Here is a 27015-nt window from a genome sequence, read left to right on the forward strand (position 1 = left end):
TCCATAATGAAAATAATACTCGATACTAACTCGACTTTGCACCCATATACATTTTCACTGCTCTGTCACACACTTCAAGGTTGGAGACACCAGAGTCAGGTAGAACCCAAGGGTAGCAGAAACGTTGTCAACACAAGCCGAGGTCAGGATACCAGGAGTCAGGATCAAGCCAAGATCCGGATGCCGGAGAATCCACGTAAACAAGGAAACAAGCAAAGGACTTCACTTGTCACTGCACCCACATTAATGTCCAGTGCACCCATAATGAAAACAGTGACCTGCCATTGTACCCAATTTGCACCCACTTAAAATTCCACTGCACCCATAATGAAAAATATTTCTTTCTATTGCACCCACTCTGTACTATTTTTGCACCCACATACATTTTCACTGCATCCAGAATGAAAAAGAAAACTACTAAACATTGCACCCACGTTGAACTCGCTTTGCACCCATATAAATTTTCACTGCACTCATAATGAAAAAAATGACTTGCCATTGCACCCACTTTGCACCTCCATAAATTGCATGCGCACCTATTTTGCACCTAAAACAATTCCTTTATCAATTGAATATTATAAATATGTGCAGGAATAGTTTTTCTGTTAAACGCATTATACAAACATACATATTCGCTGGCGGTGGCTGCTGCTTTATTGTAATTTGTTCAAAGTTAATTTGTTACATGTGAAAAGTCATGGAGATGAGTTTTACAGCAACTTGGTGGTTATTAGAGTTTAAGGGATTTAAAAAAAAAAAAGGTTTCTGTTGCACGCCCACTACAGTTGTCCTTTAATTCAGCTTCTCCTGAGTGTTTATTTCTTGTTTCCATGGCAACCCAGATAGACGGATAGAATTTCCATAAAAAGAAACTGTTTGATAAATATCATCCAAACAGAAGATGGAAACAGATAAATGTTGTTGAATACGACAAGCGCAAACATGAAAACAAACCCAAGCCTGCCGGCGCCCAAGTCTTATATGGATAGGTTGAGACACCTGCAAATATACACAGATATCAGCTGTAAACAAATGTAATGCATATTAAGTCAGCATTATGATGTCATCGAACTCCAGAGAACAGCAGTGAAGCAGGCATTACTGATGATGTCATAGAACTCCATAGAATGCCAGGTAAGCATTGTGATGTCATAGAACCCCAGAGCATAAAAGGGCTTGCAACGATGCTAGAGACATCCAGTTGTATCCAGACTGTGAATTGGCTAAAGCCTATTTCTATTTACGGATATCGCTCTGTTGCTACCGATCTACTAGTCAGTCGTAGCACTTCTTGCATCATCTGGTTGGCAGCTTGCTGCCAGCCTTAACCGGCTGGGATTCCCCAGCATACCAGTGACACAGGGACTGCACACACAGCTCTGTCACTGAGACCATACAAAGGCTCAAGGAACATCACAGCTTTTGTGTAGGATCCAGCACTAAGCCGTGTCTCTGGAAGTAGTTGCCCCTGTCTCAGGGAGCCTGCTCCAGTAAGGATGGGCCAGTGCTGTGGCAAGGTTTGTTTTTCTCTCATATAAATAAGACTGTTTCATCCATCTTATGAAGGTGTTGTAGTCAGGCAATAGCCAATCGCATCCATTTTATTAGTAATTTTTAAAAAATGAATATGTAGGTGTAAAGCACACCTAGGGGAGAAAATAATCCCCGTTTTTATACATAAGTAAATATCCAATAACACTCTTACTGAGTTAACCTCTGCCACTTCTCCTGGGGGGCTGTACCAGCTATCTACCACCCTCTCAGTAACATAAAGCTTGTTTACATTCTTTAGGCTACATTTTGGGATAGAAATGTATATATTTTACAGGATGTTAGAAAAATATACTATATGAAGTGAGGTTGAATTTTTAAAATACATATAAGCCCCAATAAAAGTTTTCTACCAAAGGTTAAAGACAATAAACAAAGTTTATTATCCTTAAAATACACTGACAGAAATTTCTATCTTCACACAGAGAGACAAACAGAAAGAGCTAGCAGCTCAGCTTGCAGCTATCAGAGAGGATGTCGGTGAGTCAAATACTTAATAATTAATGATGTACATCAGATAATTGGGTTATCAAAGAATGTCCATCTTCTGTTCAAAATGTCTGCAAATATCTGGTGATCACCTTTGTATCTCTTTCTGTTTAGTTTGCTAGGAATTTAATGTAAGGATTGAAAATGTTCCTACTTCTAAAGTCTTCTCTTAGAGATGACTCCTAAATGCATTCCAACCAAGTCTACATTTCTGAAAAAAGTCGCCATATCCCTCTTTCTCTAAGCCCTCTTTTTATATTAGCTTGGTGGCCTGTGGAAAGGTTGTTTTTTGCTGTCATTAAATTAAAAAGGTACATGGCAGTGGGACGACCATCATCATAGCTATGAACCTCCAGAAACAGAAGACCCTTGAAAACAATGACCTTTTTAATAGTCCATGGTATTGATTTTAGAAGAAGATCTTCAGCAATGGCCCTAACACAATATTTGATTTGAAAATGTTTCATTGTATCTAATCGAAAAGTGATTTGATCTTTGTGTATTGCAGCCTTAAACAGTTCAAGGTGCGAGATTTTACAGAAGGAGAAGGAGGAGCTGGAAGTAAAACTTGCTACTGATGTGAGGGAGCTTAAAGTTCAACATCAAGCAGACCTTGAAGAACTGAAAGAACGCTTTAATTCCCAATGCATCCAGGAAATTGAACGTGTAAAAGAGGAGCATGACATCCTTCTCAAACAAATTCAATTCCATCACCAGGAGCAGGTCAGTTATAGATCAGGGGCCTGTCCTCATTTTTGTACTTTTGTATATTAAAGACACCAAGTGCCTTTAAACAAGAAGCACGTGGGGACACCAGGCTCAGTTTCTCACATTGTAACCTTTTATCTACTCCTGACTTTGTTACATTTTTACATCCAAAAATCAGTAGTGTACACATCCATGAATAATGTCCACCATCCCCTTAATATTTCACATTGATACTGAGTAAGAAGATATATCTGAAGTGACCTTCACACGTTCTGTTAATTTGTTTCTTCCACACAGATCAAAACACTATCTGCTAATCATGAGGCCGTCCTGGCAGAGGTGAAACTTTCCCATTCTGCCGCCATTCAATCGATGAGCGACGACCATGAGAGACTGGTTGATGGTAAGTTTTCCTCATACTTCATTATGCGTACACGTAATGTACGCATACTATGTCTTATATCTGGTTTTGTGAAATTCTGATATAGAAATAGCATCTTCAGCTAGAGATATTCAGCTATGTATTCATATAGTAGGCATGAGCTTTACCACTAACTGAACCTTTAACATACTGGGAAATCTTTACTTTACAAGTTTCTTTCTTTTCTGATCAATCTATGACCGTCTATTAACTGTTTTGGAAGATGTTTTAGATGTGAAAAACAGCTCAAGCATTAATAACATTGTAGCATAGATAATGTGATTTTGAATACATATTTTATGTTGTTTCAAATAACAAGTTTGGGGTGCAATGTAGAGTTGTATTGTTTTATTACAATACCATTTCATATAGTAACATCCAATATGCTGAATATTATCAAAAACAGCACCCTTTACTTGGTCCTGAAGCTGCGCTCCACTCAATAATAGCTCATTTAGTTCAATGAAATCTCATTAGACCTCTGTCTTTATGTGTGAGAGCAACCCATTTATCTAAGGATACATTTAGCTAGCGACCCTCAGCTTAGCTACTATTCCAGTTTTAATCAGGTTTATGAAAAAGTTTTTAGACATATAAATAGCGGACACAAACATTGAGAAAACACTTGTGTTTGTCATGTTTTTCATGGAATTAAGTGGAAAGTACGTTATTACTGTGTTCACATGCATTGATTACTCGGTGTTGCAAATTTAAGTTGACCAGTCAAAATGACATACAGATTTCTGTCTCTTTATATTTAGAATTGAAAGAAAGCCATGAATATGAAAATAAACAGCATGAGGACAACTTTGAAAAACTTCGGTTGTCATTACAGGTGAATATTTTGCATTTTTTCTGTATTACTATCAGTTCATTGCAGTGTCGTTTGAGTGGAATATTGGAGGTTTTGTTTCAAGAACAATTATGATGTGATGAGCTGGCACAGCATAATGTGGTGCAGTCACCGTGACAACCAATGTAATGCTTCATGGGGAGTGTGAGAGTTGAAAAAATATATAACCTATATCCTATCATTAAATTTTTACTCTGGGGTGTAACACACAAGTACATATCCATTCTCATACACAATTACATATCCATACTCACACACAATTACACATCCATGCTCATGCATACCATTACACATCCATGCTCACGCACACAATTACACATCCATGCTCACGCACACAATTACACATCCATGCTTACACACACAATTACACATCCATGCTTACACACACAATTACACACCCATGCTCACATGCAAACCAAATTACACATCCATGCTCACATATATATATATGAACACATATACATACATCCAACCTCCCTCCCGCCCCTGCAGCTTTCTCTCCGGCTGCTCTCACAGCCTTGGGTCACCGCGGGGTCCTGTCTCCTTCTACCGGTTACAAATAGATGAGAAAGGCCCATCCCACCTGAACTGGTGCAGTCCAGGTGGGAAGGGCCCTTTCTAAAGAAGTTTGAACTGGTATGAGGAGGCTTATCCCTGTGGTTACGCCAATGTTGTTACTGCTATTAGGTTGTTAATAGTGTTGAAGGAATTTAGAGAAATATTTTTTTCTCAATGCAGTTGTGATTTATAGATCTATGCATTAGTTGTGAGCAAGAAAACCTTTGCACATTAATATTTAAAGGAGCACTAAAGAGCAGCTTCAGGTATTTCACGGAATCTCATGTATATGTTTGCTTTTGATTCATTTCCTTAATATAACCCTCAAAAATATATTTTCCAAAAATGTCCTCAGTTGATGTCATCATAATCCCTATAGCGCATATGATAGCTGAGGGGCACCTTTTTATCAAGGCAAATGCATGGAAGGATTAATCAGCACTCCTTTTAATGCATTTCCAAAGTTTCCTTACTCCCCATCCCCTTGCCTTGTGTTAGTTTCAGTGACAGCGCTTTCTTTTCTACAGTTAAGTATGCATGTTAATCATCCTTATTCATTTTCCTCCCCATCAACTTATCTCTACCCATTTGTTAGGTAGCTGATTGTTGTTGATGGGTTCAGGCAGCCGTTTTTCAGGAAGGGTGAGGAAACTGGCCAGAACAGGACCGAAATTTGATTAGTTAATGATTACCCTGCTCCTCACAGATCTCTTCTCCCCATTTATTCCAAAAACAATTACTTTTTGTTTGTATATGTACCTTATGGCCAGTTTTGTTATACAATAAGCGTGAATCCTACTGTTTCTTTTGCGACAGGTTGCGTTAGCACCTTATCAGTACTTGGAACAAGATCTAAACAGTATGAAGGCAGTGCTTGACCTGAAGAATGAATTGATTCGGAAGAAGGAGAAACGAATCATGGAATTGGAAATGCTGGTGGGTTTCTTTTTATACATACCAGTGTTAGCACATACTTTTATATTGTGCCATCACAATTATGCCCCCCCCAAAGAAATAGTGCACAAGTTTAGTTTGCATCATTAAGAGAAAAATATGGCAATGATGTCATTGGTGGATACAGTCATGATGTACATCATGTGTCACTCTTAATGTTGTTGCATGGTAATGATGCGTCAAGGCTTTTTCAAGTTATTTGCTGGCAATGTGGCTGCTAACATCACCTTATTGAATCTCACATTGCACATTGAAAGCTTGTGTTGTTGCATTCATAGAAATGACAATTTGTTGTGATGATAATTGGAACAGCTAAAACCACATTGAGATGATTGTAAATGATGTACATATAAGACATCTTTAAATCTGTTTTCTACTATAGGCTGAGACAAACTTCATTCTGGAGAAAAAGGTCCAAACTCTTCAGCAGAAAAATGAAGACCTGAGTGCACAGATTGATAGAAACACCGAAGTGACACGGTAAGTGAAATAGAAAATTATGCAGGGGTGGAATAATAAGGGGTGCAGCCAGTGCAAAGAGCTGATTGTACAGTAGGGCAATAAAGAAGCTGAGGTATCAAAAATGATCAAGTTTGTAGCTCTTTCCAGTTTTGCAACAAACTAAGGGGAAGAAACCTTTCTTGACAACCAAAATGGCAGTCAGATCTTTCCTTGGATCAAGAAGCAATTTTCCCATAAAAATGACCACCCTGAATATTATGTTTTTGCAAGTATTTATCCAATTGTTGTATAGTCTGTACAGACTCTGATAAAACTACCTCTGCAGGCAGAGAATTCCACATCCTTATTGTTCTTACTGTACAAAACTCTTTCCTTCGCCTTAGACTAAATCTCCCTTCTTCCAGTCTAAATGCGTGAGCACGTGCCCTATGCATAGTCCTGTGCACACAAAGGTGATATTCCGGTAACGCATCACAGACATCATATCAATGATAAAACAACGTGTAATAGTCTTTTATTACAAAAAAAAGTTGTTTAATGTTTATTTGATACAGATTTCTAGTCAATAAGCAGATAAATCCTGATAATTTCAATAAAATGAAAGCTCGCCTAGCCTTGGCTATGAGTGAAGCAAATGCCTAGTATTCAGTGGTCATAAGGCCACTTTGACACAACTATGTAGGTTATAGGAAACATGACACGTTTGTAAATTGATCTTTAATGTTTTTTAGGCAATTATCTGCTGAAAACACCCATCTGCGTGAGAACATAGAGAAAGAGATCAGGGAAAAGAAACAACTGAGCATGACGAACGAAGAGCTTGTTTGGAAGCTTCAGAATGCAAAGGCCCAACCAACTGCCTTTGTTCCCTATTGATCGTTCAACATCTAAATCTGTGTCTCACGTGAAAGTCAGCTCCACAAAATGAGACACTCTACTGAATCAGTTTATTTCTGATAACACCAACAGAACCTGCTATTTTTTATGTGCAACAATAACACCTAGTATTAAAGACCTAAATTGCACAAAACACAAATGGTGCATTAGACAATTTATTTTAAAATTTTTATTTCAGTAGACGTGTGCATACATTTTCATTTAAACTTTATTTTTAATGAAAATTCCCTGTTCATGTTTCATCATCCTGATTCGTCCATTCGCCTACGCCAGTGATGGCAATTGCCTCCCAGGCCGCCCGAAATCTAATCTAAACGGCCACTGGGTGCTGATGCCGCCGGCCGGCGCTACTTTAATACTTTTATAAAAAATGTAATATGGCAAGCCGGATCGGCTATTAAATGAAAAAAAATAGTATTAAAGCAGCGCCGGCCGGCGGCATCAGCATCCAGCGGCCGCCAAGTGATGGGAGCAGTTATATGTAATTCCATGTTTGTGCAGGGTGTGGGGCACGCTAAGGCAGGTGTCCCACACTCAAATACTGCTGAATTAAGTGCACTGAACAGCGCGAGACTTAAGTTGACTTGCCTCTTGATGTCGACTTTTTATTTACCCCCCAGTTTTCCCTTGCCCCAAATGTTTAAGGTTTAGTGCAGTAATAAATGCCATGGAATTGTATGGATCAAAGCAACTCTGTTATATACCATGGGGGCATCTATGTTATTGCCTTGGACGCATTAGGTATGTTAGCTTTGCTGTGAGAGCGTTCCTGAGCTTAATTAACCATCCTAAATGTTTAGATTACACAGGTTGAAAAAGACAATGTCCAAGCAATTGGATGTTTTATTCAGTTAATTTTGCACAAAATAAAGTAAATCAATGTTTATCAAGAACTGGTGACACATAGGCCTGTGTGGAAGTTGAAGAATTTTGCTGATTCTGGATGTCAGTACAATGATCTTTACCTCATTGCTTATTCTTCTGATAGCAGATAAGATAACACTACAATCACCTGTCTACCTCATTTCTAAGTTTACTTATGTCTTGTTTGTGTCTCGGAAGAATGTGTACATATGGTATGTTTTCGTATGTTTTCTTTGCTCTAAGTGCCTTGTTGCAAAAGAATCAGAGTCCGCCACGACAAAGGACAAGTTGTCCCTTTCTTGACCTTCTGTAAGTAAAGATTTCACATGTCTGGGGTGGGGGGGTATTTTTTTTGACCTCTTTAAACCGTGTGTGTCAGCAAATCAAAGTAAATATACCAACAGATGGCTAGACAATATGCTAATAACTATTAGGGCTTCTTTGCCTATATATTGTTAGAAAATTAAGGAGGGGTAGAGAAGTCTGCGAACTGGACTCTCCCCTGTGCGCACTTGAATAAAGAAGCTCTTGCTTACTCAACTCATTGAACTGGTGTCGTCAGATTTCTTGCCGAGATTCACACTTGGGGGCTCGTCCGGGATCCCAACAGTCTCGGAAGCGGTAACCGAAGGAGCGGACTAAACCTTGATCCACCTAATCCTTGGCCATCAAAAAGAGGTAAGGCACCTTTTGAAATGCCTATAGTTTAATTATTGGGTGGATGAGGGTAAGGTCGTCCTCGGTATTCCATCCGGGTGACGGGATCCAGAGTTGAGTAAGTAAGACCTATAAGATCTTGAATTGTTTAATTCGAACTATTGTTTACTACATGGTCAGGGACCATTGTAAAGTACCTAGTTGTGAGAGACTAGTGTAACTATTGTTTACTACATGGTCAGGGACCATTGTAAAGTACCTAGTTGTGAGAGACTAGTGTAACTATTGTTTACTACATGGTCAGGGACCATTGTAAAGTACCTAGTTGTGAGAGACTAGTGTAACTATTGTTTACTACATGGTCAGGGACCATTGTAAAGTACCTAGTTGTGAGAGACTAGTGTAACTATTGTTTACTACATGGCCAGGGACCATTGTAATGTACCTAGTTGTGATAGACTAGTGTAACTATTGTTTACTACATGGTCAGGGACCATTGTAAAGTACCTAGTTGTGAGAGACTAGTGTAGCTATTTGAGTACATAATCACGGGCTATTGTAAAGTACCTAGTGGTGAGAACTAGTGTAAATATTTTGAAGTACATAGTCACGGATTATTGTAGCGGAGGAGATGGGGAGTTTGTTGTCAAAAAATGTGCCTAAGGGGACGCCCTTAGAATATATGATAAGAAAACATGGAAAGGAGGCAGGAAAATATATGTCTCATTGGAAGCAAATATCTGAAGAGGATAATGAAAGCCGTTATGTTTGGCCAGCTGGCGGTAGTTTGAATGTAGAAATACTAGATAATTTGAAAGAATGTTTGAATATGTGTGATGTGAAAAGGAATGAAAGAATGATTTTCTTGAAATGGTATCAAGAAGGGTGGGACAACGTTAAAATACAGAAACAGCAGAAGTTACTAGACCCCACCTGTTCTGCCAATTCCCAATATCCTTGCCGTCCGGCAGGTAACTTTAAGAATCAAAAGGGTGCTCAAACACCTCAACCTGTTGAGACTTCTAAGAAAGCACAGGAGGTGTCTGTAACCCCAGGACCACCTAAGGTCCATAATTCGCTATATCCATCCTTAGATCCATCTGATCTATGGACTCAAGAATTATTTGACCCACCCACATATAATGGACCTCAACCAGCAGACCCTAATATGCCTGGTTCTAATCAACACCCTGCAGGTCCAGAAGCAGAGTTGCCACTTTCTTTGGAGCTTGTCCCATTTTTACCACCAGCTCATATTTCACCCCTAGACCAAGTAAGGCAACCTGATCCTCCTAAAATATCAAGGTCCAATATTCAGCCCACAGGAACATCATGTAGAACTAGATCCAGAAAGCCCTATTTAGATCTTCCTTCAGATTCTGATGCTAAGGAAAAGACATTTGTGCATGCTATGCCCATGAGAGAGACTGGGGGGGCTAGAGATGAGAGAGGTGTACCTCTATCGGTCCATCATCCATGGACACCAGGGGAATTATTGCTGTTGAAAGATCGATTCCCCAGACCTGAAATTGTTGGTCAGTTTTGTAAAGAATTACGTAGTGTGTCTACTGCTTATGTTCCAGTGAAAAAGGATTTTATGCAATTGTTTGATTTGGTCATGACTGACGCAGAGAGAAAACAGTTCATTGACGCTTATAATAGAATTCCTGGTGTAACACCTTGGGCAAATGAACCGTTTATTGAGAGATTGAGTACTGAGAGACAGCAGACAATAGATTGTATAATACAAGCTTGTGGGACTGCATGGCTACAGCGACCTGACTGGGGAAAGATTAACTCTACAATGCAAGGAAAGAATGAATTAGTAAGTGAATTCGCTGACAGAGTAGCGAAAGTTGTAATAGGACACAGTGGTGTGACAGATCCAGAGGAGAATGCAAGACAGTTGATTGTATCTTGTTTTGTAAAAGGGTTGTTACCAGACTTCCATAAGGGTGTCACTAATAATGTTTTAGGATGGGAAGAGAAGCCGCTTTCTGAAATGATAGCAGCTGCTAAACATTTTGAAAAACAAAAGGAAGTGAATAAGGAACGTCAAGAGAAAGTTAGAGAGAAAGAACAGAGAATGTTGATGGAAAGTCAGAGACAGTTCTATTCACAGAACTCTGTCTGATGTAGTGGGAGATAACGGACAATCTTCCTCTAGAAAGGAAACTAGAAAGAATGGTATTTGTTATAATTGTAACAAGCCAGGGCATTTGGATAGAAATTGTAGATCTGCTAGTAACAATTTGCTGATGCTTGCTCTATTGAACCTAATACTGACGATGCTGAATTGATTTACCCTTTCAGTTAAAAGAGGCTTTGTGTAGTGCCCCTGCTCTTGGGCTCCCTAACTATGATATGCCATTTACTTTGTTTTGTCATGAAATACAGGGTAATGCCTCTGGAATACTAACCCAGAGCCACGGAGAGGGACAGAGACCCCTTGCCTACTATAGCACTCCACTTGATTCTGTGGCAGCTGGATTAACCCCTTGTTTGCGGGCTGTGGCAGCGGCTGCTGCCTTACTGGAATCAGCACAGGCCATAGTTCAGGGACAGGAACTGAAAGTGATGGTTCCTCATGCAGTGAGTGCATTGTTAACCCGTTGATCGACACAATTTACTAATAGTAGGCTGACTAAATACGAGATTGTTTTGCAGGGTACACCCAATGCCACCGTCCACCGGTGCACAGTGTTAAATCCTGCCACTCTTTTGCCAGAACCAGGAGGACTCCTCATGATTGTGTGATTTTGATAGAACAATTACAAACTACTTGCGACTGATTGTATGAGCGACCTTTGACTGACCCTGATATCGAATACTTTGTATATGGTTCCTCATTTATGGATATTGACGGCAGGCGTTGTACTGGGTATGCTGTAGTTACATCAGAAGGAGAAGTGGAAGCTAATGCTCTCACACCTCACTGTTCAGCACAGGTGGCTGAATTAGTTGCTTTAACTAGAGCATGTATTTTGGCTGCTGGTCGTTCTTTTAATATCTACACTGACTCACGATATGCTTTTGGTGTTGTTCATGATTTTGGAGCAATCTGGAAATACAGAGGTTATTTAACCTCTTCAGGGTCTCCTATTCTAAACCACAAGTATGTACAGACTCTATTGAATGCATTGTTGCTACCAACTGAAATAGCAGTGGTTAAGGTTTCAGCACACACTAAAGGAAATGACAAGGAATCAGAAGGAAACAGGTTAGCAGACAAAGTAGCTAAAGAAGCTGCACTGCGACCTATAGAGGAAATGGGATCATATCCTCTGAGACAGACCGACAACCTAATAGATATTCCATTGGCACTAGAAAAATTCTATGATCAAATAACCAAGGAAATTGTTGATGATTGGATAAAAAAGGGAGCCAAACAAGTAGGCAAAATCTGGGAAGACCCAAATGGGAACTTTGCCCTACCACCTGATCTATTACCTTATATGTTAAGGATCACTCATGGAGTTTCACATAACTCTACCCAAGCAATGGTGGACCACCTAAGAAAAGATTGGTGGTACCCAAGATTACGTGAGATAGTCCAAGATTTTTGTAAACAATGTGTAATTTGTCAGCAATATAATGTGGGGAAAAGGGTGACGACTGATGGGACTGGAAAGACTCCCTGTCCTCGAGGACCCTTCAAAAATTTGCAAATTGATTTCATTGAAATGCCTAGATCTTTACATTATCAATATGTACTAGTAGTGGTGTGTACATATTCCCGCTGGATAGAAGCCTATCCTTGCCAACATGCGGACACTCTAACAGTTGTTGAAAAGTTTCTACAAGAGTTCATTCCTAGGTATGGAATTCCTCAGCATATATACTCTGATCATTTTACTGCTGAAATAGTGCAAGAGATAGCACATAGGCTAGGAATTATGTACCATTTACATTGTACCATTTACATTGTCCCTACCATCCACAAAGCGCAGGAAAAGTAGAACGCGCTAACGGCACCTTAAAGAATAAGATTAGCAAGATATGTGCCGAGACAGGTTTAAAATGGCCAGATGCATTACCTATAGCCTTAATGTCAATAAGAAATGCCCGACACTCAGCTATTAAATGTTCTCCTCATGAACTCATAATGGGTCGACCCATGATAGCTGCTAATACTCTAGAGTTACTAAGACATGATCATGCTCTAACTGATGACACAATAGAAATGTATTGTAAAAAACTAATAAAATCTCTTGAGCAATTTAAATCCCAGGTTGCTGCTGTGCGCACGAACACCGAGGACGAAAAACCAATTCATCACATCCAACCAGGTGATTACGTGCTGGTAAAGCATTTCCAACGGAAAAAGACTCTTCAGCCCAGGTGGAAAGGTCCATACCAAGTACTACTGATCACTAAAACAGCTGTAAAGGTAGCTGAAATTACACCGTGGATTCATTTTAAATTGTTATAGTTAACCATTCCATCGGGCACAATAATCCCAGCTGGTTAACCAACATAAAACGAGATTGGCAAGAGCCCCTCGTGAAGATACGAAGAATGAGGTCATCAGGAGATGCAAAAATGTTTGAGTATATTATCGTTACTTGTTTTATACTAAATGTATTTGCAATTTTTTTCTTTTTTCCTTTCAGTCCTTTTCAGGTGTTCAGATCAGAACCTACTAAAAATATAGCAGAGAATAAGATACATTCACAAATTAAACGTGATCTGCACGCTTCTCCTTGGGAAAAAGATAATACCTTTGTAGAAATGTTGAGAAAGGTGTATAATGCTTTTAATGTTTCGGAGCCTTGTTGGGTTTGTGGATATATTCCGCATACTCAGCAGAGCCCTTGGATAGGAATACCTTTTACAGGAGATTATTTTGGAATAAATTTTAATAGGAGCTACACTATCCGCACAAGTAGAACTAGTGCCCCTATTAGTTCTGAGAGAATACCATTAATGGATGTAGGACCAGTGGGTGGGACCCTATGGATGAGGCGGAATGAGTCTAGAGGTGCTCCCCGTAAAGAAGTAGGTTGCCTATCCAGATTGTTAAACATGACAGGATATAACATCTGGGAATCAGTAGAGTACGGAAATACCAGTGATTGGGTCGCCGCACAATTTCTTGCAGTTTATGCCTATACTGCTAATTTGATGGTATCTAGTGAGAAAACTCACATCTCATTACAAACATTTGGAAACAGTCTGCAAGTAGGGATTTATTGGTTGTGTGGAAAATGGGCCTATAGAGTATTGCCATTAGGTTGGGTAGGATGTTGTTTATTAGGAAAAATAGTACCCGCAGTTACAATGCATAATACTTTACCGGCAGGTAGAGTTAGAAATTATCGGGATGTTTCCTCTGTATCTAAGACGCACATTAAGTCAGGACTTTGGGAAGAACAATTTTGGGGATCCTTATTCCCTATGGTGGGTGTGGGTCTATTATATGATAAAGTTAATGCTTTAGCTGATGTACTTGATGATATGCTTAATCATACTACTGCTGCGATAAGGAAACTAAATGATGAACAAAGACAAATAAGAATGCTTGCCTTGCAGAATAGAATGGCATTAGATTATATATTAGCTTCAAAGGGAGGGGTTTATGCGCTTCTAAAAGATAAATGTTGTGTTTACATTGCAGACAATAGTGTATCCATAGAACATGATATGGAAAAGGTGAGCGAACTTCAGGAAAGACTTAGATCTAGGGAGACTACTTGGGATCCTTTTGGTCTGGGCGGACTATTTGGTTCACTTGGAGCAAAGCTGATGTCTGGTATGTTTTTGTTGCTTGTGGCTTTTGTATGTATCTATGTAATTGTTGTTTGTTGCAAAACACTTATTCAAAAATGTCTCGGACCAACAAGAGCAATGCCACAGATACAGGAGGAGAAATATGATGATGACTTCCCACTTGATGAGTTTCCCCTAGAGCAGGGGTGGGCAATTAATTTTCCCATGGGGCCACATGAGAAATTGGAATGGTTTTAGAGGGCCAGACCTCTACAAACTACAAACTCCGAAGCCTTGTCCATTTTGTTAACTTATGTGCTGTTTAATAAAGTTATTCAAGCCTACGTCATTGGTAGAGGTGCTTGAATAAGTAAGGCCTGAATAACTATTAGCACAGCACAGAAGTGAACAAAATGAACAAGGCTTCGGAGTGCATACCGTATTTTTCGCTCTATAAGACGCACCTGCTGATAAGACGCACCTAGATTTTAGAGGAGAAAAAAAAGGAAAAAATATTTTGAGCTAAAAAATGGGCTAAAATATTTATTACAATAACTGAATAAGCTATGAACACAGTAAGACACACACAGACACAGTAAGACACACACAGACACAGTAAGACACACACAGACACAGTGAGACACACACAGACACAGTAAGACACACACAGACACAGTGAGACACACACAGACACAGTAAGACACACACAGACACAGTGAGACACACACAGACACAGTGAGACACACACAGACACAGTAAGACACACACAGACACAGTGAGACACACACAGACACAGTAAGACACACACAGACACAGTGAGACACACACAGACACAGTGAGACACACACAGACACAGTGAGACACACACAGACACAGTAAGACACACACAGACACAGTAAGACACACACAGACACAGTGAGACACACACAGACACAGTGAGACACACACAGACACAGTAAGACACACACAGACACAGTGAGACACACACAGACACAGTAAGACACACACAGACACAGTAAGACACACACAGACACAGTGAGACACACACAGACACAGTAAGATACACACACACACAGTAAGACACACACACAGTAAGACCTCCCTCCCTAACCCCCCTTCTCAGTATCTCCCCTCTAACTCCCTAACCCCCCCTTCTCAGTATCTCCCCTCTAACTCCCTAACCCCCCCTTCTCAGGATCTCCCCCCCCCCCGCCCCGGTCACTTACCTTAAACTCCTGTGTTGGAAGCGTGAGGCGTTTGTCTCGGGTGCCGGCGCTTCACTGCTGATCGCCGGCGTCTGACGTCATATGCCGGCGCCCAGCGTAAAGCGCCGGCACCCGAGACAAACGCTTCCAACACAGGAGTTTAAGGTAAGTGACCGGGGCGGGGGGGGGGCACCGGACTCATTGGTGAGTCACCAGGACACTCTTTGCGGGCCGGTCCGAGCTATTCAGCGGGCCGGATGTGGCCCGCGGGCCGTGCTTTGCCCAGGTCTGCCCTAGAGACTTTGTACAGTGACATGTTGGAAGATCAATATGAGAAGGAGCAAGGCTCATGGAATTGGCCAACTTATAACTCCACTGGACTCTGAAGAAATTGATTCTTACAGTGAGTCCGTAAGAATAAAAAGGGGGGACTGTGGAAGTTGAAGAATTTTGCTGATTCTGGATGTCAGTACAATGATCTTTACCTCATTGCTTATTCTTCTGATAGCAGATAAGATAACACTACAATCACCTGTCTACCTCATTTCTAAGTTTACTTATGTCTTGTTTGTGTCTCGGAAGAATGTGTACATATGGTATGTTTTCGTATGTTTTCTTTGCTCTAAGTGCCTTGTTGCAAAAGAATCAGAGTCCGCCACGACAAAGGACAAGTTGTCCCTTTCTTGACCTTCTGTAAGTAAAGATTTCACATGTCTGGGGTGGGGGGGTATTTTTTTTGACCTCTTTAAACCGTGTGTGTCAGCAAATCAAAGTAAATATACCAACAGATGGCTAGACAATATGCTAATAACTATTTGGGCTTCTTTGCCTATATATTGTTAGAAAATTAAGGAGGGGTAGAGAAGTCTGCGAACTGGACTCTCCCCTGTGCGCACTTGAATAAAGAAGCTCTTGCTTACTCAACTCATTGAACTGGTGTCGTCAGATTTCTTGCCGACATTCACACCTGTTTACTGCCTGTTCTGGCGTCAGTTGGCCTGACTATTTGTGGAGAGAAGTGGCGCTTATCTTTTTGGTTTGTGTGATACATAGGACTGGCAGAGAGGACAGGGGTAGCACAGGAGAGGTTGGAGTCCTCCAGACATGTCTTTTGGGGCAGACAGTTTGGGGTTGTTTTTTTTCTCCAGGCAGTGGGAAAGAATCCTGCATGGGTGGTATTGTTCAGGAACTCAAAATAAATTTTCTGATAAATTGTTGATTTATGATGGGTGATATATGGCTTTAGGTAGATTTTACTTTTGCCCCCCCCCCCCCACACACAAGCACGCACACTTTAAAATGTAAAAGCACCCACAAAAATGTAATGCTCCCATCACTATGCGGCCATCAGATTGTTGGAAATCGAATCTAAACGGCCGCTGGGTGCTGATGCTGCCGGCCGGCGCTACTTTAATACTTTATACTTTATTTATTTATTTTTAATATGGCAAGCCGATCCGGCCGGTGGAATCAGCACCCAGCGGCCGTTTAGATAAGTTTTCCAGCAGTCTGATGGCCGCAGAGTGATGGGAGCAGCATGAGGGGTGAAAGGTGAGTGCCACTTCACTTGACTTGCCCCCCAGGCCTTAGGCTGCCAGCCCTCCCCTGGCCACGCCCCCTCGTTATTCAGGTTTAATTGCAGTGTTGGCACTTTGAAAAAAATAAGTCGTTTTGGTTTGCAGTTTGGGCACTTGGGCTCAAAAAGGTTTGCCATCACTGGCCTACGCTATTACAAGCTGTTCTGGTACCATTACAAGCCGTTTTGACGCTTGTTGATGAGGTACAGTGGAAAGGACTGTGTATAGGAGAGTACGTATCAATGACTGATTAGTAGAAGTAGCAAAAAAAAGCATGGGATGTTTATGGCTGTGGTTGACGAGTCCAACAAGTTCTGTGAGTGTTTGTCTGCCCAGACCCAGTGCCTTACTGCTACTACTGCACCTCTTTGATATTCCTTACTATGGGGAATTAAAAAAAAATAATTCTATAATGAAAGGCGAGTCCAACAAGTGTCAGGGACCTCTCCTTTTGAGAACACCCCCACATGTCGTTTGAATGAAAACAAGTCCCTGAAGTTCATCCAGGTCAAACTGTGTGGAACTAACATTCTGACCCTAACAAGGCTCTCCAGCTTCTGTTTTCTCCTAGGCTTGGTTTCCTTTTAATTCACTATGTTTAATAACCTAAGGATCTGTGCTCCTGGATCATGAATGGTGTCTTAAAAGAGAAGCTATATAGAACTGTTTAACCCCTTTGTGACAATTGCTGATTTTATTTCTGCCTTGCTCTGTAATTTTCTTCTTATTTACTGTACCCACACACATTTATTTCAAAGAAGGGCTTTCTATAGATACCATTATTTTGATCATGCTTTATGATTTTCTATAAAAAATGTGAAAACTATAGAAAAAAAATGACCTTGTCTGACTTCTACTTGAAAAATATTTCACCCATCTACAAAAGCTAATAAACAACCTGCCTAAATAGATTATAATATTTGCCCTGAGTTAAGAAATACCCAATATTTTTATTCTTCTTCCTTTTTTTGCACGTTATAGGGCAATAATTAGAAGTAACATATTGCTATTTCAAAATCATTTTTCAAATCTGGTCATACTCCCATCTTGTGCTACTTATTCCCATCAAACGTATTTCAAATGCTAGTATTTCAACTCTTTCCAAGCACTATTACCGGCCTTAGTCAAACTTTGTTTAGTAATTTTCTTTTTCTTTTTTACCCCCCAAACATTTTACTTCAGATATGAAGTGGTATGGTATGAAGTGGTAAATGACCCTGTCAAAATACCCCAATATGTGTTCAGTAGCATCTCCTGAGTACAGTGATAACACCCATGCATGGTTTTTCGGGTTGTTTGGGGGATAATAGGTCCCATTTGGGACACGTGCAATTCAGTTTTTAATGTAAAATTTGGACATGTTGAAAATTCTGCCCCATGCCCTATTTGGGACATACTTCAAGCTGGCCAATTCCATATACACCCATTAAACCATATATTTTTGAAAACTAGAAACCCGGGGGTATTTCAAATGAGGTATTTTATCCCTCTCCATGCACTACTTTACAACCATCCATTGTTAAAAATTTGTGGTGGTATTTTGTGTGTTATTTTTTTACTATCTGGACATTCTGTGTCCTATTTGTGGGACATCTTTGAACCTGCCCAATTTGATTTACTCCATCAAATCATACATTTTTTTTAAAAACTAGACACTCATTGGGCATTTAAAATGCAAGCATTTTAACTCTATTCAACAAGATCACTTGAAAGTTCTAATATTGTTCTTAGAGCATAACAAACTCTGGATATTAGATATTAGATATAGTAGCCTTGTATTTGACACCTTCCACAAGGATTACTGGCATGGGAATAACATCAGAATGGTTTAAAATAAAAAAATGGAACTAGACAGGGATGCCCATTATTCCCTTTATTATATGTTCTTTCTTTGGAGCCCTTAGCACAATTTATAAGATTCAATAATCAAATTAAAGATTCATTCTGTTCTTTGGGAGAAGTCAAAATGAACCGTTATGCAGACGATATCATACTCATGCTCTCAGATCCAAGCGTATCTATAGAATACATAATTATGGAAATAGAGAGACATGGAGATCTTTCTAATTATAAAGTAAATATTTCTAAATCTGGTACTATCACCTTTAATGTAAATAAAACATTAAAAGGAAAAAATGCAGAAAAACATGCTTTGATATGGAACAGTGAGAAGATTGAATACCTGGGAATTCTTATATCAATGAAGGTAGAACAAATATTCGAAATAAATGATCAAGCCTTATTGAAAAAAAACAAAAAAATATTTTCTAGACTGGAAACACAGTCACATATCATGGTGGGGCCGTATTAATACAATTAAATCTTACATTCTCTCCATCTAGTTATACTTGTTCAGGTCAATTCCAATGGCTCTATCAGATAGAATTACAAATAGCTTTAGACCAGTTGATATGGAGAAATAAAAAACTCAGACTTGCGAGAAATTTAATATGTAGGAAATTAAAGGAAGGTGACCTTGGCGCAGTTGATATTGAAAAATTAAGTCACAGATACAATAGTAGAGATAAAATTCCACTGTCCACTAACTATAATTCAAAGTTATAAAATATTGATTTTAATGATTGGCAATATAAGGGTATCAATAAACTTCGAATGTGAGGTTTTTTTAAATGTAATAGTTTCAGCTAAAAATAATACAAAACAGCCCAATTTTCCATTGCTAGTTCAAATCATTACTGCCATAGTAAGATTTGCTCCTTTCTAACATTTCGGTCACATGTTGAAGAGCAGGGTACTCCATGGTTTTAGAAGACAACACCAGTGTCGAGGTGCTGTGGCTTAGTTGGTTAACGCGCCGGTTTTGTAAACAGGAGATCTTGAGATCAAGTCTCAGCAACACCTGACTTTTAGAACATCCACTGTTTAATTTGTGCCTAGTCTGTGAACTCCAGGTTCAGTCTAATTCTTAAAGAAGTTAAAGGTTTAAACAATCATGACCAGGTTTTTACTGATCAGGTTTTTACTAGACTTGCGCATTCGTCTTCGGGCGAACATGAAAACGAGCACGAAGAGGCAGTTTTTTTGTTCGTTCCGAAGACACGCCGAAGAGAATACTGTGCCGCCAAAACGTAGGAGAAGACGAAGACTCACAACCACGTTTTTGCTGCTCAGCCACCAAAATTTCAAACAGGAGTGAGCTGATCTCGTCTGTCCAATCAGCTCACTCTTGTGACGTCACGCTAAGGGTCTCGTCCAATGCCTGTGCTGCTGTTTTTTGAATTCTGAAGGCGCCTTTATAAGACCAGAGCTTGCCTGAGAGATCCATTCATTTTTCGCTGTGATTGCTTTGGCAACACTGCTGTGCTGCATCCGAGCGTTACAGAGAGATTGTTCTGTTCTGTGTGAGACTGGTAAGCCTTAGCCTGCCATTTCTCACAGTGTACTTCATCCTCACTTCAGTGCTACTTAATATAATTAATAATAATAATTTGATTAATTGCATTTTTTTTTTATTTAATTTGTCATCAACTGTAGTGTAAGTGCTGTTGAGTTGACAGTGCACCCAGTGTCTCAGTGGCACTGGGGTGCCCTTGCCCTGGGCTGGCACTAGTGCCTACTGCCTGTCCTGCTTAAATAAATTAAATAGAATTTATAAATAATAATTTAATAGAGTCTATAATTTAATAGTTCATTATAATATTATATATATATATATTTGTCAGTCATATATATATATACTATAGTATACTAGTGTAGAGTGTACTGTAGACATTCATCTACTAGTGTCTAATTTAAAATCAGTAATATTAATTAATATAATTAATAATTGAATTCATTATAAAATTATATATATATTTGTCAGTTATAGTTAGTAATAGTATACTAGTGTAGAGTGTACTGTAGACATTCAAGACATCTACTAGTGTCTAATCTAAAATCAGTAATATCAATAATTCTATAATTCTTTCTTATCTTAATAGTTAATTAAATTAGCTATAAATAAAAGTAATAATATTAATTAATTACTACTAGCGTATAGTTCAGCTAATCTTATTAGTACTGGTGCTGCAGCTCTATAGTTTGTGCTTTAGTAGTAAGAAGGTATATATGTTGTCAAACTTAATTTGACAGGTGCCCCGCCCCTTTGTGGGAGGAGTTAACAAACCTCCTTTTAGCCACGCCCCCCAGTAAAATCTCGTCAAACTTAATTTGACAGATGCCACGCCCCCTTTGATCTTGAATAACCGCGCCCTTTTTTATACACGATTGATTTCATTCAATTTCTGATTATAAACCTATTTAATTATAATGAATTAAACACACACCTTTTGTTATACGTATCTGGTCTCATTCACCGTACCAAAATACGATTAATAACCCTTTTGGACACGTATCTGGTCTCATTCACCGTACCAAAATACGATTAATAACCCTTTTGGACACGTATCTGGTCTCATTCACCGTACCAAAATACGATTAATAACCCTTTTGGACACGTATCTGGTCTCATTCACCGTACCAAAATACGTTAATATTAGGTATTTTATATGTTGCTACATGTTTTTACAAATAGTGGGCATATTTATAACTGAAAGAGGGTTTGAATAAAAAACAGAAAAGAAAAATTTCTACAGATACAAACAGTTACAATGATTAGGGTTTGAATAAAAAAACAGAAAAGAAAAATTTCTACAGATACAAACAGTTACAATGATTAGGGTTTGAATAAAAAACAGAAAAGAAAAATTTCTACAGATACAAACAGTTACAATGATTAGGGTTTGAATAAAAAAACAGAAAATAAACATTTCTACAGAAACAATTAGTTACAATGATTAGGGTTTGAATAAAAAAACAGAAAATAAACATTTCTACAGAAACAATTAGTTACAATGATTAGGGTTTGAATAAAAAAACAGAAAATAAACATTTCTACAGAAACAAATAGTTACAATGATTAGGGTTTGAATAAAAAACAGAAAAGAAAATTTTCATCTTCAGTAACTGCCTTACCAGAAATACACGACTTCTTACCTCCACAATGCGTAGTTAGAGAATGAACTAAACCCGATCACTACAGGAGACAAAACTCAACAACACATAGGACATGTTACTTGAGCAACAGATAGCTCTGTATTACTACTAATGACCTATCAACTAACAATGACTTGTTTATCCTATTATTAATGAGTCATCACGAGCCTAAAATGATGTGACGCTACTAATGACCTATCATAAACCTAAACAATCACTAGGTTGTCCTATTATCAATGAACCGTCTAGAGCCTAAAGGCATGGTTAACAATTAATAGGAACATCTGTGGATATTCGGATGAAACAAAAGGTTGTTTGAAAACTATATACATTTTATATAAAGACAGTATAAAGCATGGCACAAAATACATTGTGTAATAATCATAATAAGTTAATGCAAAAAATATACTTAACACCAAAAGAAACTGCTAGCTTTGGCAGTATTGAGAAACTGTTTCAGGCAACCCAAACACCCGGATTAAAAAGATCAGCGGTTAAAGAATGGTTGACAGAACAAGACACTTATACATTACACAAACCTGCAAGAAAAAATTTTAAACGTAATATGATTTGTGTCTCCGACATCGATGGTCAATGGCAAGCGGATCTTGTCTCAATGATCGAATTTGCAAAATACAACAGCGGAATAAAATATATTCTGACCGTTATAGACGTATTATCCAAATATGCTTGGGCCGTAGTTTTGAGGACTAAAACGGGAAAAAGCGTCGCAGATGCCTTTAAGACTATATTTCAGGAAGGCCGTGTACCTCAAAAGTTACAAACAGACAGAGGAAAAGAATTCCTAAACAGAGATGTAAATGCATTATTAAAAAACTACAGAATCCTACATTTTGTGACAAATAACACCGTGAAAGCGGCGATTGTAGAACGCTTTAACAGAACTCTAAAATCCAAAATGTGGCGCTATTTCACCTCTCGTAACACATACCGATATATAGATGTTCTCCCCGACCTAATATTTAGTTATAACCACACCGCACATCGGACAATACGCTGCACCCCAGCTGAGGTTTCGAGGGATAACAGTCTAACCGTATGGAAAACTGTTTATGGCGATTATTTCAAGAGTAAAAGGATTACACCGACACTGAAAATTGGAGATCAGGTCAGAATATCTAAATACAAAGGTATTTTTGATAAAGGATACGAACAGACTTTCACAGATGAAATATTTACAGTGTACGGTATAAATACCAAAGGTGTAAAACCACTTTATATATTAAAAGATTGTAACGGTGAACCTATTGAGGGGTCATTTTATGCCGAAGAAATACAAAAGATTCCTCCAAACGCTAATCGTGTTTACAGAATTGAAAAAATTCTAAGACAGAAGACGGAAAGAGGAAAAAAATTCTACTACGTTAAATGGTTAGGACATCCAACATCATTTAATAGCTGGATCGAGAAAAACCAACTGACTAGTATCTAAAATATATAGCGATGGAAGAAAACGCATTTTATATCACTCTACCCAGTAACGCCTCTTATTTAATGTATCCTCAAAATGAGATTTCCAATTATACAACAAAACTTTCCAAGCCGGTGTTCTTAAAAGGAGAATGGGAGGTTGCTTTATCAGAAATCCAGTATCCGCACACATGGAATACCTTTGAACCTCACGAGGGTGTGATATTTGTGGGTTGTCCAGGAGGACCCCTCAAACAACTCAAGATAAAATCTGGATATTATAGCGATGTTAAAAGTTTGGTGAAAAATATTAATGAAGCAATTGCTAACAACAAACAACAACCCCTGGACTTGAAGGTGCACTATAATGAGTTAGAAAGAACAGTGTCAGTTACGGGTACAGACACCTTTATAGCCAGTGATCGATTGACGCACATTCTTGGTATTGATTCTAATCGCACAGACAACAACATAAAAGGACGCATGTGCGCCGATATAAAAGACAGCTTTTACACGCTTTTCCTGTACACGGATATAATAGAACATCAACGTGTCGGGGATAGCTTTGTTCCTCTATTACGTACGGTTGAAATCACAGGAAACAATAATGAAATAATTACACAACGTTACATCAAACCCGATTACATACCCGTGAGTAAATACCATTTTGACCACATAACCATCGAGATAAAGAACGACCAGAACACAAATGTGTCATTCAAATACGGGAAGGCCATCGTTAAACTACACTTTCGCCCACGGAGGGTTGGTTTTTACTGAAACAAGCAAGGATGGTGGTTGTTAAAACTTACGGTGAGCCGCATGTTTACAGCGCTTATTACAAGTCGCAGGCCGGGCACGGCCTTCCAGGCTTCCATGGTAGCGCGTATATGTATGGACGTGGATTGGGAGGTATTTTTCGCAATCTATTCAGAAAGGCTGTACCGTTGTTCAGACGCGGTTTGGATATTGTAAAACCTCATGTAAAAACCGCCGCTAAGAACATTGCAAAAGATATTGTGGGGCGTGTTTCAACAGCCGTTATGAGCAGAATGGCCGATCAACCTCAGGAGGGATCGGGTCTTGTTTACATAGGCAAACAAATTCCAAAGAAGAAGCGGAAACACGTTGCAGCATTTCCTCCTAGCGCCGCACGGCGCCTTAATAAAGAGGCGAGCAGCAAGTCTAGAAAAAAGAGAAAGACATCGAGACGGAGAACGGAAAACATCTTTTAAGCTGCTATCATGGCGTTTATCCATACAGCATCCGTGGAGTGTGCCAAATCCGAACTGGACCTGTTTGATATAAAACCGACACAGACCAGCATAGAAAAAAGTCTGTATGTAGAAGTGCAGCCGCTCGCAGCCATTTCTGAAACTTCACCGCTTGAATTCTACATCGCAGGGAGCGGAGAACATTATTTTGATTTGAATAACACCCTATTTTATATATAACGTGTAAAATTGTAAAAAATGACAACTCGCAAATTCCTGAAGGAGCACGCGTCAGTCTAATCAACTACCCTATAGCGACTCTGTTCAATCAACTGGATATCACCCTTGGTGATAGATTAATATCACAATCTAATAATTTGTACTCTTACAGAGCATACATCGAGACGCTTCTGAATTATAGCGCCGATGCTTTGTCTACACAGTTTACAGCCGGTTTATTCTACAAAGATACAGCCGGGCATCATCAAGACCGTGTGCTAAACGGAGACAATAATGGTTTTACAAAACGGGCTCAAATGACAGAACGAGGAAAAACTGTAGAACTACTAGGACATCTACACAGCGATATTTTTTTCCAAGAAAAACTCATACTGAATGGTTTGGACTTGAAAATAAAACTCACCAGAAATAAAGATACATTTTGTTTAATGTCTGCAGAACAGGATCCATTGAAAGTGCAAATTCTAAACGCGACGCTATTCATCAAACGTGTGCAAATTTCGCCGGCCGTGCGAATAGGTCACGCCCAAGCACTTTTAACCGGTAATGCTAAGTACGCCATTGAACGTGTTAGTATGAAAGTATTCAGCGTACCAACAGGAAGCCGAGTTTGTAATCAAGAGAATCTGTTCCTGGGGCAGATACCAAAGTTTGTAATTTTAGCATTTGTTGATAATGAGGCATTTTCTGGGGCTTACGACAGAAACCCTTTATGCTTTAAACATAACAATGTGAATTTTGCGGCTCTCTATCTGGATGGTGAACAAATACCCGCAAAACCGTTTCAACCCGATTTTGAACACTTTAACGCTGTACGTGAATATATGGCATTTTTACAATTGGCGCAGAAGAACTGCAGCGATTCGGGAGTTATCATCGACAGAGAAGAATTTGTGAACGGTTATACGCTATTTGCTTTCGATCTATCTCCTGATCAAGAGTGTAATACCCACTTCTCACTCATTCGGTCCGGTAACCTGAGGGCCGAAATACGTTTTTCCAGGGCATTGGAACGCACCGTAAATCTGTTGGTTTACGGTCAGTTTGAAAATATTATCGAAATAAATCAACGTAGGGAAGTGCTGTACGATTACCTCTAAAGATAAGCATGAACACTTTAGAGTTGACACACATTTTAAAGACGGATCCTTTTTCCAAGGATATATTTGTGGGGGTATTTCCCTGCGACTTGCTACCGTTTGATAAACTGACCAATATGCCTGCAGCGTTCATTATAAATACAGACCCACATACATTACCCGGAGAACATTGGTTAGCCTGCTATATCGATCAAAAGAGAAGAGGATATTTTTTTGATTCATACGGACTCTCCCCCGCAAGCCCATTATTTCCTAAAGAAATATTAGCTTTTTTGAATATAAATGTTAAGCGGATATGTTTTCAAAATGCGCAGTTGCAAAGTACTCTGTCATCCGTCTGTGGAGAATTTTGTGTATTTTTTATTCATCATATGTGTAAAGGATTATCATTTAAAGAAGTTTTAAACCATTTTACTAATGAATTTAAACAAAATGATCGATTGGTGTCACGTTTTGTGTGGAAATATATGCGTGGTATACGAAATGGGGGTTATCGTAGTGTGCATATTCAGAAATGTATAGCGTGTTATCAAAAACGTCATTGATTCAATAATTTTTTTATTAGCTTATGCATGTATTTGAGTTATCAATAATAAAACATACAATTTTTATAATGAAAAGTATTCGGTGGTTATTTATTTTTTTTTACCAATATTCACCCTGACCCCAGATCATTAAGAAACAATCAATCAAACCCACCGACAGTTTAAAAGGGTATATAAACTCTTTAGAGGTTTCATCCTTTACAAGTCTAGGAGCTACAAGAAAAGCATGGACAAGACCACTATTTTCACTGATTTAATGGATGCGGTAAGCTCTTGAATGTTTTAATAACTGTGTAAATTTTCTTGTACGGTGAACATTATTCTGTAGTATTCTTTAACAAATATAAAAAAATTTGCATATGTGTGGCGTGTGTGCGGAAATAGTCTCTAGACCTTTAAATTGTATCCCTACGCGGTGTGAATGAGAAAATTCATATAAATTTCAATATGTGGTCGGGAGTCTTGTAGTTCTTATATTTATCTTTAAAAAAAATGTGTATGTTAACCTTTAAATGTATGCCGCGGATGTAAGTATCTTGTAGGCGTGGTTAAGTGATCAATTTTACGTCACATACCGCTCAATAC

General features: G+C 38.9%; 2 protein-coding genes across 2 annotated transcripts in view; both read left to right on the forward strand.

The window, feature by feature from the left end:
• Window positions 1-1184: 1184 nt before the first annotated feature.
• The window catches only part of LOC149289000 (microtubule-associated tumor suppressor candidate 2-like), a 129396-nt gene continuing 103565 nt past the window's right edge, over window positions 1185-27015 (forward strand). The window contains exons 1-5 of the mRNA XM_089491222.1: window positions 1185-1274; window positions 1977-2031; window positions 2549-2763; window positions 3046-3151; window positions 3931-4004. Coding sequence (XP_089347348.1) covers window positions 1185-1274; window positions 1977-2031; window positions 2549-2763; window positions 3046-3151; window positions 3931-4004 — 540 coding nt within the window. The remainder of the gene's footprint in view (window positions 1275-1976; window positions 2032-2548; window positions 2764-3045; window positions 3152-3930; window positions 4005-27015) is intronic.
• LOC149289001 (microtubule-associated tumor suppressor candidate 2-like) lies at window positions 4120-6872 on the forward strand. Its single transcript, XM_089491115.1, has 5 exons — window positions 4120-4166; window positions 4825-4846; window positions 5397-5516; window positions 5917-6014; window positions 6728-6872. The coding sequence occupies exons 1-5, from the start codon at window positions 4120-4122 to the stop codon at window positions 6870-6872; spliced, it is 432 nt and encodes a 143-aa protein (XP_089347241.1).

The sequence above is a fragment of the Sceloporus occidentalis genome, unplaced genomic scaffold (genome assembly GCF_023333645.1).
Source record: "Sceloporus occidentalis isolate IW3139 unplaced genomic scaffold, rSceOcc1.0.p SCAF_49, whole genome shotgun sequence".
Taxonomy (NCBI): domain Eukaryota; kingdom Metazoa; phylum Chordata; class Lepidosauria; order Squamata; family Phrynosomatidae; genus Sceloporus; species Sceloporus occidentalis.

Coding starts and splice junctions, on each gene's coding strand:
- LOC149289001 (XM_089491115.1), top strand. CDS start 4,120: ATGTGGTGCAGTCACCGTGACAACCAATGTAATGCTTCATGGGGAGT. Junction 4,847..5,396: donor GCACTAAAGAGCAGCTTCAG/GTATTTCACGGA, acceptor CTTTTGCGACAG/GTTGCGTTAGCACCTTATCA. Junction 5,517..5,916: donor TCATGGAATTGGAAATGCTG/GTGGGTTTCTTT, acceptor TTTCTACTATAG/GCTGAGACAAACTTCATTCT.